At 43.4% G+C, this 20,292-nt stretch overlaps 1 protein-coding gene across 1 annotated transcript in view; it reads left to right on the forward strand.

The window, feature by feature from the left end:
- GAN (gigaxonin) overlaps window positions 1–20,292 on the forward strand; it is a 127,518-nt gene that overhangs the window by 73,831 nt on the left and 33,395 nt on the right. The window contains exons 5-9 of the mRNA XM_030202656.1: window positions 67–188; window positions 584–696; window positions 3,828–3,977; window positions 8,754–8,890; window positions 12,425–12,556. Coding sequence (XP_030058516.1) covers window positions 67–188; window positions 584–696; window positions 3,828–3,977; window positions 8,754–8,890; window positions 12,425–12,556 — 654 coding nt within the window. The remainder of the gene's footprint in view (window positions 1–66; window positions 189–583; window positions 697–3,827; window positions 3,978–8,753; window positions 8,891–12,424; window positions 12,557–20,292) is intronic.

A 20,292-nucleotide genomic window follows, 5' to 3' on the forward strand; every position in this document is an offset into this window, starting at 1 on the left:
ACCTGTGTGTTGTGGTGAGGCTGGAATTACATGTGAAGCTGACATGCCTGCTTCTTCCCAATTCAGTTCTCGGAAGCCAACAGCAGCCATGCGTTGCATGTGTCCCCTGTATGACCCCAACAGACAGCTGTGGATTGAACTGGCACCGCTGAGTATACCCAGAATTAATCACGGAGTTCTTTCAGCAGGTACCAGAACTGCATGTTTAACGATTACAGCTGGTATTGTTACTGCCTTCTCCTCACGCAGCAACTTCAGGGATCTCCACATTTTAAGTTAAGCAAACACAAGGTTTATTCTTCCAAGTTTAGGTGCTGTGGGAAACAAAGAAAAAAGGCTGATCCTAACATGCTGACTGACAGCCGCTGCCAAGAATGCAATATAAGCTTGTCTGATCATTCAGGGCCGTTGTTCAGTGTTGGAGATTTTCCACCAAGTGTAGTCATATTGTTGGTATCATGGAACAGGAAATCGTGCCCCAACAGCCAATAATCCATCTCTTTGCTGCATGGTTACATTATCAATACTAGGCTCGTATTTGTAACTGCTCTAATCATGTTTCTTAAAATTTTGTTAATTGCAGAAGGTTTCCTGTTTGTTATTGGAGGCCAGGATGACAACAAAGAGCCTCTCTGCTCCGGGGAGAAGTACGACCCTGATACCAACACCTGGAGTCCATTACCTCCCATGGACGAGGTAAGGGAGTGGGGGGCTTGATAAACACTGAAAGCACTAAAGAGACGTGACCGCCTTGCATTTGTCAGGATAACTCTCCATTCCCATTTTTTTTAAGTCATCCCTCCTTTCTCTCTTTAGATATCTGTTTTTCCTTGAGTTTCACTGCAGTTGTGGGTTTAGACATTGGATGTATTGGGGTGATGTGGAGGAGTATTTTCAAAGCACATAGACTTACAAAGTTACGTGGAGGGGCATTTTCGAAAGAAATGTCCAAGTTGGGATTTGGACGTCTTTGTAAAACGTCCAAATCCGGGGGCGGGGAAAACCGTATTTTTGAAAAAAGATGGACGTCCATCTTTCGTTTCAAAAATACCATGGATGTCCTTGGATTTGGACGTCCCTAGACATGGACGTCTTTGATTTTCGGCGATTTTCGAAACCAAAGATGTCCATGTCAAAAATGACCAAATGCAAGCCGTTTGGACGTGGGAGGAGCCAGCATTTCTAGTGCACTGGTCCCCCTGACATGCCAGGACATCAACCGGGCATCCTAGGGGGCACTGCAGTGGACTTCATAAAATGCTCCCAGGTACATAGCTCCCTTACTTTGTGTGCTCAGCCCACCCCCCCCCCCCCCCCAAAAAAAAAAAAAAAACCCACTACCCCCAACTGTACACCACTACCATAGCCCTTACGGGTGAAGGGGGGCACCTATATGTGGGTACAGTGGGTTTATGGTGGGTTTTGGAGGGCTCGCTGTTTCCTCCACAAATGTAACAGGTAGAGGGGGGTATGGGCCTCGGTCCGCTTGTCTGAAGTGCACTGCAGTACCCACTAACTTCTCCAGGGACCTGCATTTGCTGTCATGCACCTGAGTATGACATCTGAGGCTGGCACGAAATGTTTTTAAAGATGTTTTTTGAGGGTGGGAGGGGGTTAGTGACCACTGGGAGAGTAATGGGAGGTCATCCCCGATTCCCTTCGGTGGTCATCTGGTCATTTCAGGCACCTTTTTTATCTTATTCGTAAAAAAAAAAACACGTCCGGGTGAAAACGTCCAAGTTTTACTTTAGGACGTCCTTTTTTCGATTATGGTTCTAAGACGTCCAAGTCTTAGGCACGCCCAAGTCCCACCTTCACCATGCCTCCGACACGCTCCCTTGATATTTGGACGTCCTTGCGACGGACTTTCACTAGAGACTTCCAAAATCAGATTTCGATTATACAGATTTGGACGTCCATGTTCCGATTTATGTTGGAAGATGGACGTCCTTCTCTTGAAAATGAGCCTTATAGTAACCTATGGAACGTTGTGAGTCTAAGTGCTTAAAAAATGAGCCCCAAATACTCGCAGGACTGTTGACAGCACTCCTTTTTACCTAATATTCAAAAAAGGGGAAGCAACTGAGAAGAGGTGAAATCATAATGATTTTGATTCTTCTAGCTGTTGCCTCAGTTGTAAGAAATACTTTTCGGTGGTATTGCTGCAGGTAACTTCACATATCCCTCCCATCTGATGCCAATCAGAATTGCTATATTTTTTCATCCTTTTTTCAATAGGATGGTTGAACAACAAAAATCAAGCTGAGTGATATTCAGAGAGTATCATGTGTCAGAACTTCTTGAAGTCTAGGCCTGGGTCTTAGTGGCAGGTCTTGAGCACTGCTATGTGGAAGGACCCCTGTTTGATTCCTGAGTCTGGTCTTCTGTATTCCATGTAAGCCATGGCTAAGGATGCTGCAGAATCAGGGTTTACAGCCCCTCGGAAGAAGGGAGGGGGGAGGAATCGGGGACATCACTGAAGAATGATGCGTAGTGGCTTCTTCTGTTACTCAGCAGTCAGGTCCCATGTTTTCTTGGTTCCAGAAGAAGCCCTGGTGCACTGTCACTGCAATGATGGCCTAAAAAGCCTTGAGGAATGTAGAATAGGGGAAAGAAGTTTCATATTTGAAACTACCTGTACAGCCTTTTGCAGTGGAAGAGCACAGGATGAGCAAAGGAACATTCTCCTGCCGCTGTGAAGGGACAAGCCAGTGAGGCAGACTTTTGGCTCCTGACTCGGTGCCTCATTGGCTTGCCCCTAAAGCTGGCCCTGCTAAACTGATGACCCGTTTGACAGTGTTTGGGTATCTTTTAAAATGGAGATAAGGGGCTTGAGTCACTTTTTTTCCCCCCGGATGTGACCACTGCTCCTGTAGCATCTTACAGCCCGAATCCTGGCCTAGGATGTAGTGAAGTCTTACTTGGCAGCACATAGCACCAGAGACATGAGTTTTGTCTTGGGTTCTCTACTGGCAATTTTGTTATAGGCAGGAGGGCAATATATCCCTCTGCCAAAAAGCAACATCTGTCTGTCTCACATCATATTCCTGACTCTCACAACAGAACCTCCCTTCTCCCCCTTCCCCCCCCCCCCCCCCCACACTCATCTCACTGTGGCAGTGTGGGAAACCACGGTCCTCAAGGGACACAGCCTCGTTGGTTTTTCAAGATTTCCACCTGATACCTATTTGTATACAATGGAAGCAGTACATGTGCACATTCATTACAGAAATCTTGAAAATGTGGCCCTGGGTCCATGGTCACCCACCCCTGGTCTATGAGCTTGCTCCTGTATTAGACCAGGCCTCTTCTCCAGCGCCCCCTAGCTACAGGAGTGTGGCATTCTCCTGTGACTACCTTCACTGAATGGTTTCTGTCTGACATTTTGAACTCCATGGTTACTGCAGGTTTTGCAAGACCCCAGCACGCTTCATGTTCAAAGTGCCAGTTGAAGCCAGCTGGCAGAGGAGGCAGCCACAAGTATGGATGGGGGCAGAAGGAGCCTCATATAGAACGCCTGAGGATTGATTTTGGGGATGTGGGTTTCAAAGCATCCTTACTTCCTCTCGTTTAAATTTGTGACTACAAGAGTGATGATGTGATACTCTACCTCCTCAGCCTGGTTCCTTCAGAATCACAGTGGTTTTTGTTTCTCTTCATGATATAATTCATTTTTGGATTTGTTAAAGCAGCCCCCTTTTTTTTTTTTTTTTTTTTTTGACTACACTGCAAGCAAAAGTTGGACCTGGGCCTCTGCTTAGTGCTGTGAGTGAACCAGTGGGCCAGCCAGCGAAGGTTGTTGCTAATATTCATTGTGTCTCCGGTAGGCAAGGTATAGCTTTGGGATGGTGGAGATCGATGGTGTGATCTATGTTCTTGGAGGCGAAGATAATGACCGGGAGCTAATCTCCATGGAGTCGTACAATATTTGTTCCAAATCCTGGAGCACGGAACCAGACCTGACCATGGTTAGAAAGGTAAGAACCTCCCAATAATCTGACAGGAAGAGGTCCCCTGCTCAGTGGATGTAGAAAGCTGAAACAGAGTGCTTGCAGAACTCGAGGATAAAAACCCTTATGTGAATGCATACGCCTTCATTTTCAGCCAAAAGAAATGGAAGAATGGCAACTATTCTAAAGAGCAAAATCTGTTCAGACTAATTTCATTGCATCAGTTTTCCTTAATGGTTGAAGCAGTGAACAGAGAACCAGGGAAGCCTGATTCATATCCCGCCTCTGCTGCTTGTGGTCTTGGACAAGCCCATTAACCCTCAATTGCCTCAGATATAAACTTAAATTGTAAGCCCTCTGGGGTCAGGAAAATACCTACCTACTGTACTTCACACCTTGGGTTACAACTGAAAAAGGCATGAGCTAAATTCAAAATCTCCTCTAGAATGGAAGGAGGTGTTTCATTATTTTTACAATGCATGGGTGCAAAACTTGGTGCCAGATATAAGTACCACAATGGGACATGCTTAACATCAATTCTGTAACAACTTCAGGGCACACTTAAGCAGTTATAGCAGGGGTAGGTGACCACTGTCGTCAAAGGCCATAACCCAGTTGAGTTTTCAAGATTTCTACAATAAATATACATAAGGTTGATTTGCATGTGCCGTTTCCATTGTATGCAAATCAATCTAATGCATTTTCATTGTAGAAATCTTGAAAGCCTGACTGGGTTGTGGCCCTCAAGGACCATGGTTGCCAGTCTGAGTTATAGAATACTAACACAAAACCACATTGGCATGCCCTCTTAAGGTATGTCAATGCTGGGCATAAGCTGGTGCACCTAAGTTCAATATGCAATGCACACAACTGATATACTATAAGGTTCGTGCATTGCTTGGTGACGCACCCGTGGCCCACCCATGCTCTGTCCCTGTTTACACCCATCTTACAATTGTGTACTAAGGTTCTTATTCTATAAAGGTTATGCTCCTAAATTTATACTCCTAAATTACGAGCATACTCTATGCTCCAAAATGGATTATGCTCGTAATTTAGGAGCTTAAATTTAGGAGCATAACCTTTATAGAATAAGGCCCTAAGCAACTTTGGCGTATACATTTAAAATAACACCCAGCACTTATGCATGTAACTGCCAGGTTTTAATTTATGAAAGTGCATTGGCAATCCTTGCAGACACTGAGTGAATTGAAATTGAAATTTATTACTTCTGACTCGCCTTTATCCAGGGCGGGGCACAAAATATGTAAAATACAAAAATTACAGAAAATACAATACACCTCACCAGCAAAAAGTCTTTACTTGTCCTTTTTGTCCATCTATTAAACAGAACCATGATAAGCCTGGTACAGTAAAAATTCCTTCAAGCCTTTCTTAAAAGTAGACAGGGAAGCTTCACCTTTAAGCCGAAGGGTAATCCGTTCCGTTCAATTGGCCCACAAACAGAAAACGTTCCAGCCCATATAATCTCCAGCCGTATATTTGGAAGTGCAGAAACAACAAGTTCATGTTTATACTGTGATCTCAAAGATTGAGAGGGTAAATATCACCTTACAGCATGACGCAAATAATATGTAGTCATAATCAGTGCTTTTTTTGTAGAAAAAAAGGTGCCGCTCTCATTATGGACGGGGTCACCACATATGGCTCCACCCGATGATAGCCACATCCACATTAGCCACACCCCTGATACCAGCCATGGCGCATATAAACAGACATCATTGAAAATATTATACTAGTATAGGAGAAAAAAATAACATGATTTTTTTCATTATAAATAATTTCTGAAAGCTGTTACAGCTCCAGTATACCCAGTGCAAAATAAGACAGCAGATGTAAATTCTCAAATTGGACATATTCCAAACACTAAAATGAAAATAAAATGATTTTTTTCTACCTTTGTTGTCTGGTGACTTTGTTTTTCTATCCCTATTGGTCCCAGTCTCTGATTCTGCTGCTCTCTATCTGTTCCCTTAACTCCGTTTCCAGGGCTTCCTTTCCATTTATTTCTTTACTTTCCTCCTTTCTTCTTCATTTCTTGCCATACATCCATAAGTAAAAGCCGGGTCCTCCTCCGTGGAATTGACTGGAGGATGTATAACGTGAATCCAGCTTTTGCCTATTTTCTTCGTCCATGTGCATCTTCTTCATTTTTCTTTCCTTCCCTCCATCCATGTCCAGCATTTTTCCTCTCTTCCCTCCCCTGTATCCATATAAAGCAATAATTCTCTCTCCCCTCTCCTCCATCCAAGTCCAGCATTTCTTCTCTCTCCCCGCCAACCCCTCCATCCATCCATATCCAGCAGTTCTCCTCTATCTCCTGCTCTCCTCTCCATCCATTTCCAGCATTTCTCCTCTCTTCCCTGCCCTCCCATCCATGTGCATCTCCTTCCTGTCTTCCCTCCGCTCCATCCATGTCCAGCATATCTCCTCTCTCCCCTGCCCTCTCCTTCCATCCATGTCCAGCGAATCTCTCTTCCCTGACCTCCCCTCCCATCCATATCCAGTATGTCTCCTCCTTCCCCTGCCCTCCCATCCATGTCCAGCGATTTTCTCTGCCCCCTGCCCTCCCATCCGTGTCCAGCGATTCTCCTCTCTCCCCTGCCCTCCCATCCATGTCCAGCGATTCTCCTCTCTCCCCTCCATGTCCAGCGATTCTCTCTTCCCTCCTCTCCCCTCCATGTCCAGCGATTCTCTCTTCCCTCCCCTCCCATCCTTTCGATGTCCAGCAATTCTCTCTTCTCTTCCCTCCCCTCCCATCCTATCGATGTCCAGCAATTCTCTCTCCCCTCCCCTCCCCTCCCATCCCATCGATGTCCAGCAATTCTTCTTCCCCCAGCCCATCCTCCTTCTCCCAGCCCGTCCTCCATCTCCAGTGCCTGCCAGCGAAGTGATAGAAAGGCTGCCAGCGGACTCAGCAGCGTGAACGGTGCAGGCAACGATTGAGAGAGGCTGGCAGCATCGGAGCTTCCCTCTGCGAGTCCCGCCTATGCGGAAACAGGAAGTTGAAACAACGTAGGCGGGACTCGCAGAGGGAAGCTCCGACGCTGCCAGCCTCTCTCAATTGCTGCCTGCACTGTTTGCTCTGCTGAGTCCGACTTAGTAGTAAGTAGGGGAGTGAGAGGAAGGGTGCAGGACTCGCTGGGGAGGAAAAAAGGTGCCAGAACACCATACCAGTACAAAAAAAGCCCTGGTCATAATACAGTGCTTGATGAAGCATCACTAACAGTTCAAACAATATCTTATTGCGAATTGATAGCCATTTCAAATGCCTCAAGTGGATAGATATATGCTTGTATTGCAGCAGAATTAAATACCACCTGAAGCGCTTGAATACAGAAGCCTGAGAGACCAAGGTTGACAATACTATAGTAATCTATAGTACTGAATACCATTGTGAATCTTCCAGCATATGAATTATACATATGAATTATAAGAATACTAGTAAATAAGCCCCATTTCTGATGCAAATGAAACGGGGGCTAGCAAGGTTTTCTTCTGTGTGCATGTGGGAGTGTGTGTGTCCCTGCCCTCTGCCCTCTCTCCCTTCCCCTGTGCTGTCTGTCCTCTCTGTCCCCTCCCCCCTCGGAGTCGAGTCCTTCAGTGTTAAGTTTCCTGCTGTGCTGTGTTTATGTTACAGAGATAGTGAGGGCTTCTGCCCTCTCTCCCCTCCCCCCTCTGAGTCCTTCACTGTTACAGAGAGAGCGATTTGATTTTGTGCTTTGCTGTGTTTTCCTTCACTGTTTGTGTTACAGAGAGAGCGAGGGCGGGGCAGACACTCATGGGGAAACCGGATATCTCTCCCCCTTCACACTTCCGGCTGGAGGCTTCATTTAGAACGTTGGTGGTGCCTTTTATATATAGAGATTTTATGAAGTGTATTTCTCTAGGTTGGCCAGCAGATGGTGCATGTTTATGTTTACAGCTGTCACAGAAAAAAATGACTGTTCCTTCTTTAGTTTAACACAGAGAGGAAGTAACCTGCAGTGATGTAGCCAGCTACTTTTTAAAAATGTTGTTCTGGGCTATGATGGGCCCAGGAGCTCAAATTCAGCCAAGATGTACTGTCTTTTACCCAAGTCTCAGTTTGGAAGTAGAGAGAGAGAGACCTTTTTACTGAGGCCCTGTGAGCAGTTATATTCTGTAATCTGTGAGCAGCTTTATTTCCTGTACTTCCCAGGCACTATCCAGGTAGTGATAAAATGTTTAGATAGTTTTATAATTGATCCTTATTCAGTTATCTGTTATTTGTCAGTTATTTTCCATCTGTTTTTGTAGTTCACTGTTCAATATTTTTATGAAAATAAAAATAATTGTTTATTGGCTCTGATGTCCTGGACTGACTAAGAATCCTGGTGGTTTGTGTGTTAGATCTGTGAGTGCTTTCTAGGAACTATGGGACCACTGGGAGTGTGGCCCCTAGTATCCTAGAAATTACTGGGCAATAATTTGAGAGCAGGAGACTCATCCAGAGGCAATTGGGACCCAGTCGGTGGGAGGAGGGTGCTAATATACAGCACAAGCGGCAGGTGCAAGTGGACCTGAGCTGTGCTGGGGATCAGACCCTCTAAGTGACCGCTGGGTAGCCCCAGGAGGGTGCTAGGCGTTTTGTGACAAAGAGTGATTTCAATTTACTCAACAATCTCAACTAAAAAAATACAGCTCTGAACAATGTGATCTAAAGTGCCAAAGGCTGCAGATATTTCTTTTCCTGCCCACCCCACCTGCAATGTTCTTTTCTGCTCTGAACTTCTGTGTCCTCATGTGCTGCTCTATTCGCAGATTGGCTGCTATGCAGCTATGAAGAAGAAGATCTATGCAATGGGCGGGGGCTCGTACGGGAAACTGTTTGAATCTGTTGAGTGCTATGACCCGAAGACACAGCAGTGGACAGCTATCTGTCCTTTGAAAGAGAGACGGTGAGTGCAGGAGTGAATGGGGTACTATGCTTAAACATTTCCAGTCCACAGGGACAAGACATGGACAACCCCCAAAATACCTGACTTCAGAATGAAGTTTTTCTTTCAGAATTTGGACACTGAACCAAACAGGTACTGTGCCAGATTTCAAATGTACACATGACACATACTAATGTAGAAGGTAATTTTATAGTAGGGTGAGTAACAGGAAAGGCACATGTAGTACTTATTTTTTATACAAGCGGGAAAAACATTGGTTTTATGCAGTCCTGTGGGTTATGTGTGTCCACTATATGTGGAGATCTGTCGATAGTTTTGAACTCCCAAAAATGTCTAGATATGTTAGCCATTCTTCTAACTTACGAACATTAATGTAAAAATCTGTAAAATCCAGAAGGTCAGATAGTTGTCAAACTCTCGAGTTCAGAGCCCATCTGAGAGGGCTCCCCTAAACTTTAATCCCCAAGTATGTTTGTAGTTTGCACATGCCTGCATCATGCTACCAAAATGTGCCTTCCTACGCAGTTGAAGGAAGAACATTCTGGGCTCCTGCTCCATAGAGATACCAATCAAAAAAAGAACAGGGAGTGGTCAACTCAAGAGTAGCTCAATAACACTGAAGCTTTAACTTTTGTTTGGAAGTATACAACTCAGATGTCCAGGGAGGAGTTTCTCTTCCTCCCCTAGTGATTGTCCAGCAGGAAGAGATGTAAAACAACAGTAGGTGGGTTAACCCACTCTGGAGCCCATCTGAGCTTTGGCTTCTGCTCTAGGAGTTAAGGGAAAATGAGAAAGCATAGGCGATGCCAGTCTGGTCCACAGCTGTCCCCTGAGACAGAATTCCCTGAAGGAAGATGGAGGATAGAGAGTAACAAAATGAAGATGCTGTTGGCCTACAGGCCTTATCAGGGAAAGGATTGTATACCAGGGAGCAGTGGAACTAGTGAGTTCTGAGACCCTGAATTAGAGGAGGTAAGGGCCCAAGTCTAGGATGTTGCCTGACCTGACTGATCTAAGTAAAAGACAGGGAGCACTGGGGAACACAGAGCCACGAGAGAGAGAGAGAGCATGGAGAGAAGTGTGATTGGAGCACAATAAACCTCTTTGCCTAGTGAAGCGAGTGAGAGAAATAGATTCCAGGGCTTAACCTGTGCCCAGATCTAGAGTATAACAGTGCAGGACTGATAGAGGAAAGAAACTGCTGACTAACTTGAAAGAGAAAAAAAAAAGCACTTGCACAGGAGTAAGGGGGGCAACACCCTTCCAAGCTAGAAGCATAGCTGTAGCATGATAGATAGGGTACTGGCCTGGAAACCCGACGTCACTGGTTCAAGTTCCAATGTTGCTCGTGGGGATTACACCCATCCAGGCTGTCAAGATGTAGGAAAGATATATGGAATTATTTGTAATCCTTGTGGGTTTGTGTGTCTTGTGTGTGTGCTTTTTATGTGTTGTGTATGTAAGGAAGCTGGGGAGTGTGTGGGGCAGTTTATGGGGTGGTGACGCAGTTACTGGGAAGTAGTTTTTGAGGAGGAGGAGCAGTTCAAAGGGTGTAATGCAGTTGGGGGGATTAGTTTGTGATTGGTTGCAGTTTGCAAGGCAGTTGTGGGGGGAATAGTTTTGAAGTAGGGGCAGTTGTGGAGGGGGATTTTTTTTTTTTTTTTTTTAGGATGGAGCAATTTTTGGGATGGTTGAACAGTTGCAAAAGTGTTTCTGGGTGTGTGGGGCAGTTTGTGTAGGGAGGTAGTTGTTTGAGGTGGAAGCAAATTTGGGAATTGGAGACACCCACATGCACACTCCCCTCTTACAGTTACCTGCTAAAGAGAGCCCAAATTTGAGCGTAATCCTAAGATGTGCATAAATTAATTAGTTAAGCCATTAACAATCAATGCCAATTAACATCAGTAAAGATTTGCACATGCATCTGTCTGCACGCTATTCCAGAACACTGGGCACCTGAATTCCATGGCACCATGTAGCTACACCACTGGCCATCACAGTACTATGTAAGCCACATTGAGCCTGCAAATAGGTGTGAAAATGTGGGATACAAATGCAACAAATAAATAAAAATAAAATCCGCATGCCAGGATTTACACCTGGTTTCAGAAGGCTTAAATCTTAGTGCCCAAAGTTGGGGATGGCAATCGGCGCTACGCACTATTCTATAAAGGGCGCTTGGCTAACTCTTTTTTTTGAGCACCATTTACTAAATCTGGCCCTAAGTTACTTACACATGGCAGTTACAGCATAGCACCTAGCACTTAACATGGGAAACTTTCACTTACTGGCGCCAAGAACACGTGTACTGAAAGTACTAGTATTCTGTAACGTACATTGCAATATTAGCACCTAAAAATGCAGGTGCCAGCGTATAGAACAGCTGTTAAAAAGTATTACTATTTGTCCAGCGCTTCAGAAGTATTGCACTTATGTGCTGGTTTAGTCAGCAGGCTTTGAGTTTCATTATTGATGCAGAATCTGTTCAGTTCACACAAACGGTTGTATTACTGGTGAACCAATACCTTCAGACCAGTTCACAATTAGTGTTTGTGACATGTGAGATCACTGTTGTAAGCTAGTCAAGAAGTCACTTGATTTGAAATCTGTACAGTTTATAGTGTGGACTTTCTTATTACTACAAGGATATATATATAGGGGGTAGGCAGGTTACTGTTATCTGTGCTGGGATCTCCGCCAATAACATGAAGCATCTGCAGACACATCAGATGTAACTAGCAAAGTTTTAGGAAATCAACATAAATGTTGCCCCAGTTTTCATAAGATTTTCATTGATTATCTGTTTGTTTTCAAATTGAATTTAGAACCTTAGGGTCCTGTTTACTAAGGTGCGCTAGCCTTAACTCGTGCTAAAATTAGCACACGCTAAACGCTAGAGATGCCCATATATTTCTAGGGGCGTCTCTAGCGTTAGCACGTGCTAATGTTTAGCATGCCTTTAACGCAGCTTAGTAAACAGAGTCCTTAGTTTTGGCCCATAATGCTAATTATGAACGCACACCTCTATACTTGAGCTGTCTAGCCATTCCATATATCCCTGCCAGGGCCTTAAGGTCCTTGCAGGACTATAGGATGGTTATTCCACCAGTCTCTACGGCCCAAAGGGAGACCATGTGGGACAGCATTTTTTTTTTCTGGCTAACACCAACATGAAATAAACTCCCCTGATTTGATTAGAGCAGAGGGAGACTTGAAGAAACTTAAGTCTATATTAAAAACTCTTTTCTTTTGGCCTTTGGCAATCAACCGGATGGTCTGCAAGATACAATATGGGATATGTATGGATGTATGCTTTATGATTGTGTTAAGTCTGTCTATCATTTAAATGGAGTTCTTTTCATCCAAGGTTACTTTTTTTCACTGCTGAGATCTGAGTAAGTAAAGCAGTATAGCAAATTTTAATAAATGTAAATGTCTAGCATAGTTTGGATATTTTTCTGTAACAGTAGAATCTTGAACTCAGAAGTCATTCTTTCAATAAACTTATCCTTTGCTCTGCTTTTTCCCCTCTAGGTTTGGCGCTGTTGCATGTGGCGTGGGCTTAGAGCTCTACGTGTTTGGTGGGGTTCGAAGCCGTGATAATGATAATCAAAATAGCGAGATGGTTGCGTGCAAGTCTGAGTTCTACCACGATGAGTTTAAGAGGTAAATGCTATTTCCCAAGAGCCTGGCCAGTGCTCTATCACCATCTGTGCTTTAAGGTGTAGCTGTATGGCTGGTGACTAGACTACAGCTTTCCACGTTTTCCTTATCCACAAAATCAATAAGTTGGATATCGCTTACTGAAATGTCTTCAATCGGTACCTAACAGCAAGGAATGAGTGTGGTTTGAGGCATCACAGCAACAAAATTAACTTATTAATATAGTGCCAAAAATTTGCCAAGCACTGGTTACCAATCTTGTACCGTAATCCTTTTAAAACCCTGGTCACAACATACCAGGTTTATTACTCTGATTGTTCCCTATTTCTTTATAATTTTTTGGCTTCCTTTCAAGCCTACTTGCACTCTTAGATCCTCTCAGCATAATCTCCTGGTTGTTCCACTACTCTCGGCAGTATTTTTCGATTGTACTTGATTGTCATGTTTTAATGTTCGGGGCCCCCACTTTTGTGGGGTCTCTTACCTATTGACAAGTGCACTGAAATATCTCTCAAGACATGTAAAGAGCTCTGAAAACTTATTTACCTTAGCGTTTCCCACTGTTACTTTGTTTTAACCCTGCGTTTGTCCTGGCCGCCTTCACTGTTGACTCTTTCATGTCTTGTGTATTTTGTTTGTGGTTTCCCATCCCCATTTCTGTCTTAGGTATAACTTTTATCATTAGATTATCTTATTAATGTAACTTAGGCCTTGTAGGCACTACTAGAGACAGATAATCACTCATATAGCAATTACTCTGGACGTGTTTGGCTAGGGATATGAGAGTACCTAAAAATGGCCCTTGGGTCCTGGCTAGGCTGTCTACAATGAAAGACTAAAGCCAATGAGGAAATGTATATTATTTATTATATATAAGCAAATATGGCAAGCAAGATACAAAAAATGTACTGTGCACCAAAATACTTATTACATCAAAAATAGATATATAAATATTATGTAAATGTAGTTACACCACTATAAGATTATCCTGAGAAGAAATTACCAACTCAGCAGCTACGAGTATGCAGTAACCAATCCTTCACTGGCAAAAACAAAACTGGATAAACCCTGAACTATAAAGAAAATAACCCTTTCTCTCACCCTTTGGTCCTGGCTTCAGAGTTGGCTCCTCTCGAAGGCTCTAGCAGATCCCTGCGAGCCTTTCCTGAGCAGGTTGTAGTCCATTGTGTTCTGGCACTGCAATCAGCTGGATACCCAGTCTGGTCGAGCCACAAAGCCTCTTCTGAACTTGGCCTTGTGCTGCACTTAGCATAAAGAATTCAGTTCACAGATGTTTGGGCAAATCAGTCTCGCTCCTCCGAAAGAGATGCATACACCATCAGCTCTTCTTCTCTTCTCCCCTGTTCTTCTTTTTCTCTCTTTCTCACGTCCAGAGTTGACATTGCCTTCCGGGTCCCAGATGACCATCAGGAACCAGTCACAAACTGTATACCTGTGTCCAGCAGGTTACATGCAGTCATCACAATAAGGGACTTTTTGGGCTTCCAGGAAGTACACCTTATCAGTGGTTGTCTCGCAGTGCCAAACTTTCATCTATGGTTCACAGATGCTACTGGAGAGACTGGCTCTGTTAAGCTCTCTCATTTGCAACTTCCCAGGAGATAACTGGAAGTCTGAATTGAATAAACAACCTGTCCTTGGATGAAGTCACTAGCATAGTTGTGCCAGGAAAGAAATGCAGAGTCCATGTTGTTTTATTTGTAGAAAAGATGGTTCAAGCCTTAGGCTGCAGAACTATATTGGTTCAGAAAAGATGGTTCATGTTGTAGCCAGGCCTCAGGCCCCACAAAGGTGAGATCCTACAGCCTCCTTATGTAGTTCTGTGTTCTCTTATGTAGGTGGCGTGCAACAAAATATAATAGTTAATTTTTAGGTGGTATAGCAAACAAAGGTGAACTATAACACAAGTCATCCTTGTTGTGGAGCTGTCTAGCACGAAGTTCCCAACCTGTGGTGCCATTGGTGGCTACACGGGTTCTCTTCAACCCGAGACATGAGCTTACCCTGTCCAGACCACACGACAGACTGCACGAGAGTGTCAGTAAAGAGGACCAACATCAATACCTCTAGTGGGTGCACGGGTGCTCTCTAACCCGTGACGCAAGCTCACCTTGGCCATCCGGACAAGAGCAGCAGTTAGGAGGATCAATTTAGATGTGGGCCTGTCTCACACAGAGTTCCGTGCCTGTGAGGCATTGTTGGCTGCTTGGGGCGTTCTACCCACGATATCCCACAGTCACTCTGAATGGAAGATTGATGAAAATTCCAGGCTGCCAAGGGAGGCCTTGATCAGTGGAGCCTTCTCCTCTACAACCACGCTAGTATCTCCATGCTCCTTAGTACCCAAGTACCACCTAAGCCCTCTGGCAGCAACGTTCACTTCCTTCGCTTCGATCGGCCGACAATGAATATTCTGATGCAGGAACAAGACCGACGCAGTAACTAATTTGGCTTTGAACAGTACCCCTCCCCTTCCATATTCAGTTTTTTTTTTTTTGTCCCTCTCCCTCGAGGCTACAGACACAGTACTGAGTAGTAGCCATTTATTAAGACACTTACTTCTTACTGTATGTGTTACTCTATGTTTTGCATCCTAGCCTGAAGACAAAGGGCAATTTTTCATAACCATCTTTCGTAAACTACTGAAAACGGACCTATTCAAAAAAGCATACAACAAACAATCGTCCTAACTTCTAAACAACAACAACGAAGAATAAGACCGAAACGACATAACCATTGCCCAACCCTATTACTCTCACCATAATACCATCATCTGAGCAACTACATAAAGCCGACACCTACACAAGACCACAATGTATTCTTCTACCACATATATACGCACTTGATTGCAAAACCACGTGTTAACAAGTACGCAAGCACACAATGCATTCTTCTACCATGTATGCTATTTTCCACATTTGATGTTATTGCAACAGGCATTTATTTCCTGGTTAGTCCTTGACACTACCATCAACAATTGCCATAGCTACACTCCCTACACAAAAAGAAGACACAATAAAACTACTTCTAGGCCTCTACACACTAACACTAATTAATATAACAGAAGCCCTATCAGAAGACTACCACAACATTATACCCATACTGTACAACCCACACCACACAACCAGATACACCACCTTTCATCAGGATAAAAACTGATCAAACAAAGGAAAGGACTCGCACAGCAAACAACAAAAAAAGTGACCAAAAAAATCCAACATGACGAACAATTGACAGCTAGTAAAAATCTCCAAAACCACAACTACAGAAGAAAACCACCAACCAATTCAAGTGGGATACATAAACACCATATCAGCAGTGAACAAAACAGAAACCATAAAGAATTGGATTACGGATGAAGACCTCAGGCTAGTGTTCATCAACAAAACATGGATTCACGACAAGATCCTATAATCTTGGATCTTTGCCCTCCAGGATATAAAATTCTATACTGGACCAGAAATAGAAAAAAGGGAGGGGACATCGCATCAATTAACAAATCCCACTTTACAACGGAAACCATCGCCGAATCCATAACACCGCATTTCGAAATCATCTCGATCTGGATAAAAGACAAGTTGTTACTTAACCACCTGTGCTGCATCATATTCTACAGACCCCCGGGAAACTGAAGAGAAGCTCAGACAAACCTTATGGACTTTATATCAAACACATATGTAGCAAACCCAAACCTGTCCCAAATAGGAGACATTAACCTACATCTAAAAGATCAAAACACAAACTGTACAAGAGAGCACAACAAATTTCTTCAACTGTGGGAATTCCAGTGGCCACAGGTGACCTCAACCCAAGTAAAGGTCACACACTAGACCTTCTAGCGTACAAATTCTCGTCAGACCAGAACTTCTCAATAAAGAACCAAAAATGGACAGAAACTCTCTGGTCTGACCATTTCAGACTAAATTTGACCCTCTACTGGAATGAGAAAGGAACTCACCAAACTTAAAGCCGAACCTCATAGAAAACAAGAGGGAAAGTCAACACCACAAAATTCTGGCAAACCATGTACGAAAATCAATGGTCATCACCAACCAACTTCATGGAATTCCTCACAGAATGGGACAAAAGATGCACTACTATCCTAGACGAAATAGCACCCATACGAACCAAAATCTCACAAAAACACAACACAATCCCTTAGTACAACAAAGAACTGAAAGAACTAAAAACACAAAGCAGAAGACAAGAACGAGCCTGGAGAAAAATAAAAATGAACAAACAATAACCACATGGAAAGAAACATAAAATAAGACAAGCTAAAAGGATATTCTATAAAGAACAAATAGGTCCCAATTATAAGGACACAAAGAAATTATACAAGTTAGTAAACAATCTACTAGACATCAAATCAGTGACAACAACGAATGAAGACCTCCCTCTCGCAGATGAACTAGCCAAAGTTTTTGAAGAAAAGATCATCAACTTACATAAAAATCTACCTCAGGAAAACTCCAATCTTGAAACCTTCATAGACAAACTAAATCCACACCCAGAAGAAACGCCAGCGGACCAGACTTGGACAAATTTCTCCCAATTTTCCGCTGAGACAAAAGTAGCCCAAACGATTAGAAAATTCTCCTCCGCTCACTGCTCACTAAATACATGTCCCAATTATATTATGAAAACACCCCCCAGCCATTTCATTGTAGATATCACTTCCCACCTAAACTTCATGTTCCTGGAAGGACTATTCCCACTGGAAAAAGGAAACATTTTGCTCACATCTATTCCAAAAGACACCAAAACAGCGATATCTCAAACTACAGCCCAGTTGCATCAATACCATTGACGAACAAGATGATGGAAGGTATAGTAGCCAAACAACTAAGAGAATACATCAACAGCTTTTCCATATTGCATGAATCTCAACCAGGCTTTAGACCCCACCATAGTACTGAAACAGTACTATTCACACACCTGGCCAAATTCAAATATGGAATTTCAATAGGCAAAAACATCTAGTACTCCAGTTTGACATGTCAAGCACATTTGACATGGCAGACCACCAAATTCTACTAAGAATACACGACAAACTAGGAATTGGAGTGAAGGTACTCAGTTGGATTAAGGGATTCCTGACTACCAGGTCATACCAAGTAAAGTCAAATTCAGTAATCTCTCCACCTTGGAAAGCAGAATGTGGAGACCCACAGTGCTCACCGCTATCACCCATATTATTCAACCTAATGATGATCCCACTAGCCAGGTCCCTATCCAGACAAGGCCTCAATCCTTTCATATATGCTGACGATGTTACAATTTATATCCCTTTCAAAAATAACCCATCAGAAATCACCTCCGATATCACTAACAGCACAAACATCATGGAATCCTGGGCATCAGCCTTCAACTTAAAACTGAACAGGGAAAAAACACGCTGCCTCATACTCTCATCTCCGCACAATACTGAACACTTTACAACTATCAATGCCTAGGCTCATCCCTCCCAGTAGACAACCTGAAAATCCTAGGCATCACCATAGACCTTGACCTATCACTTGACAACCAGGCCAAGGTTACTACGAAGGAAATGTTCCACACAATGTGGAAACTCAAACGCATAAAACAGTACTTCCCAAGAGATGTATTCTGCAACATGATCCAAACCATGGTTCTGGTCCATGTTGAGTATTGCAATGGAATCTACGCAAGATGCAAAGAACAAATCTTAAAGAACTTAGAAACAACAGAAAACACAGCAGCCAGACTCATTTTCGGAAAAACCCGATTCGAAAGCACCAAACCCCTTCTTCAAAAACTACACTGGTTACTGATCAAGGCACGTATAGCCTTCAAGATCTGCTGTCTGGCATACAGAATAATTTTTGGCCTCTCACCGGGCTACATGATCAACTTAATAGACCTACCATTCCGGAATACAAATAAATCAGTGAGATCTCACCTACCCTCCACTTCCCAAGATGTAAAAGCATTTAAATAAAAATACAAATCAACTTACACCTCCAGCTTCTCCTACGTATGCACCAAGATTTGGAACACACTACCAAAAGACCTAAAACTTGAGGACAGCTACCTAACCTTCTGAAAACATCTGAAGGCCCAACTTTTCAGGAAGTTCAGTTTCACTGAATCAACTTAACCATCCAGTTTACTGAATTACATCACCTGTTTGATACACACTGCAGCAAATGTACTACAGACCCTCATGGTTTCACAGAAATTGTAAACTTGTTTGATATAATCTGTAACCAATTTACTCCAGAATCATGTAAGCCGTATTGAACCTACCAATAGGTGGCAAAATGTGGGATACAAATGCAATAAGTAAATAGTAAAGTTCATGGTTTCTTAATCAGGCCTGGCGCTGTGCAAGGCTTCTGGAGGCAGGCAGACCCGGGTGATTGCTTTAACGTGATAACCTGGGTCCTGGCACTCAGGAGCAGGAGAGTGACAGACCGAGTTAGGAGCAGACATAGGAAGGTAAGGGGTGGGGGCTGGTGGTGGGCCTAGTGGGAGGGGGCAGCGGTGGCAACAGCCTGATGGGGGCAGGGGCAGTGGCTTTGGTGGCCCTGTTCTTAATTTGTTTGGGGGTTTTGGGCATGCTTGGTTTGGCTTACTGTGGGTTTGTTTGGGGTTTCTTTTACCCATAAATGAGTCTTGATTTGCACCCTACTCAGCTGTAGAAAACTGATCTATAAAGATCAACCATCTGCCATGAAGGCCCTCTTGATATGAACTCCTAATAAAGGAGCTGTCTTTCTTTTTGGTCATTATCATTGGCTGCAGCTGCTCCCATAAGAAGGGCCAGGCTAGGACTTCTAAAATGGTGATCTCATAAGCAGAAAAATGCATAATCAAGCTCTGCTATAAGGGATTATTGTTAGAATATAGAGACTTCAAGAGCAGGTGAAATATATGTAGTGTTGTAAGCAACCACATTTATTTATAACATTTGTATCCCACATAATCCTACCATGCAAGGCTCTGGGGAAGGGGGGAAACAACAGGAGATACAAATGAGGGATAGCAGGAAGTTAAGCAACAGAGGAGTAGTCTTAATATGGATTTATTAGCCACCTTTGTAAGACGTTTCACCCAGTTCTGCTTCCCTGTATGTTGTAGATCCTGCTGTTTTGAAAGATGGTGCAGTCAGATGAAGTTTGCTTTAGTCCAGGGGTTCTCATCCCAGTCCTCAGGACAGAACTAGCCAGTCAGGTTTTCAAGGTACCCACAATGAATATGCATGAGATAGATCTGCATACAGTGTGTATAGTTCATGCAAATTTATCTCCTGTATGTTCAGTTATAGATAGCCTGAAAACTTGATTGGCTAGTTGTGTGTCCCAAGGACTGGGTTGAGAACACCTGCTTTAGTCTGAACTTTCTCTACAGAAAGCAGCACCAGGAGTACAAAACTAACCCAACAGCACCATCTAGTGAGAGGACACCAGGCAAGGATTTTTAAAAAAAGGTGCTTTCACCAATGCATTCCTGAGACACTGGGAAAGGGAAATGGGACTTGATATACCGCCTTTCTGAGGTTTTTTGCAACTACATTCAAAGCGGTTTACATAATTAGATTGTAAGCTCTGTCGAGCAGGGACTGTCTCTTCATGTTCAAGTGTACAGTGCTGCGTACAGCTAGTAGCACTATAGAAATGATAAGTAGTAGTATAGTCAGGTACTTATTTTGTACCAGGGGCAATGGAGGGTTAAGTGACTTGCCCAGAGTCACA

The sequence above is a fragment of the Microcaecilia unicolor genome, chromosome 5, assembly GCF_901765095.1.
Source record: "Microcaecilia unicolor chromosome 5, aMicUni1.1, whole genome shotgun sequence".
Lineage (NCBI taxonomy): Eukaryota > Metazoa > Chordata > Amphibia > Gymnophiona > Siphonopidae > Microcaecilia > Microcaecilia unicolor.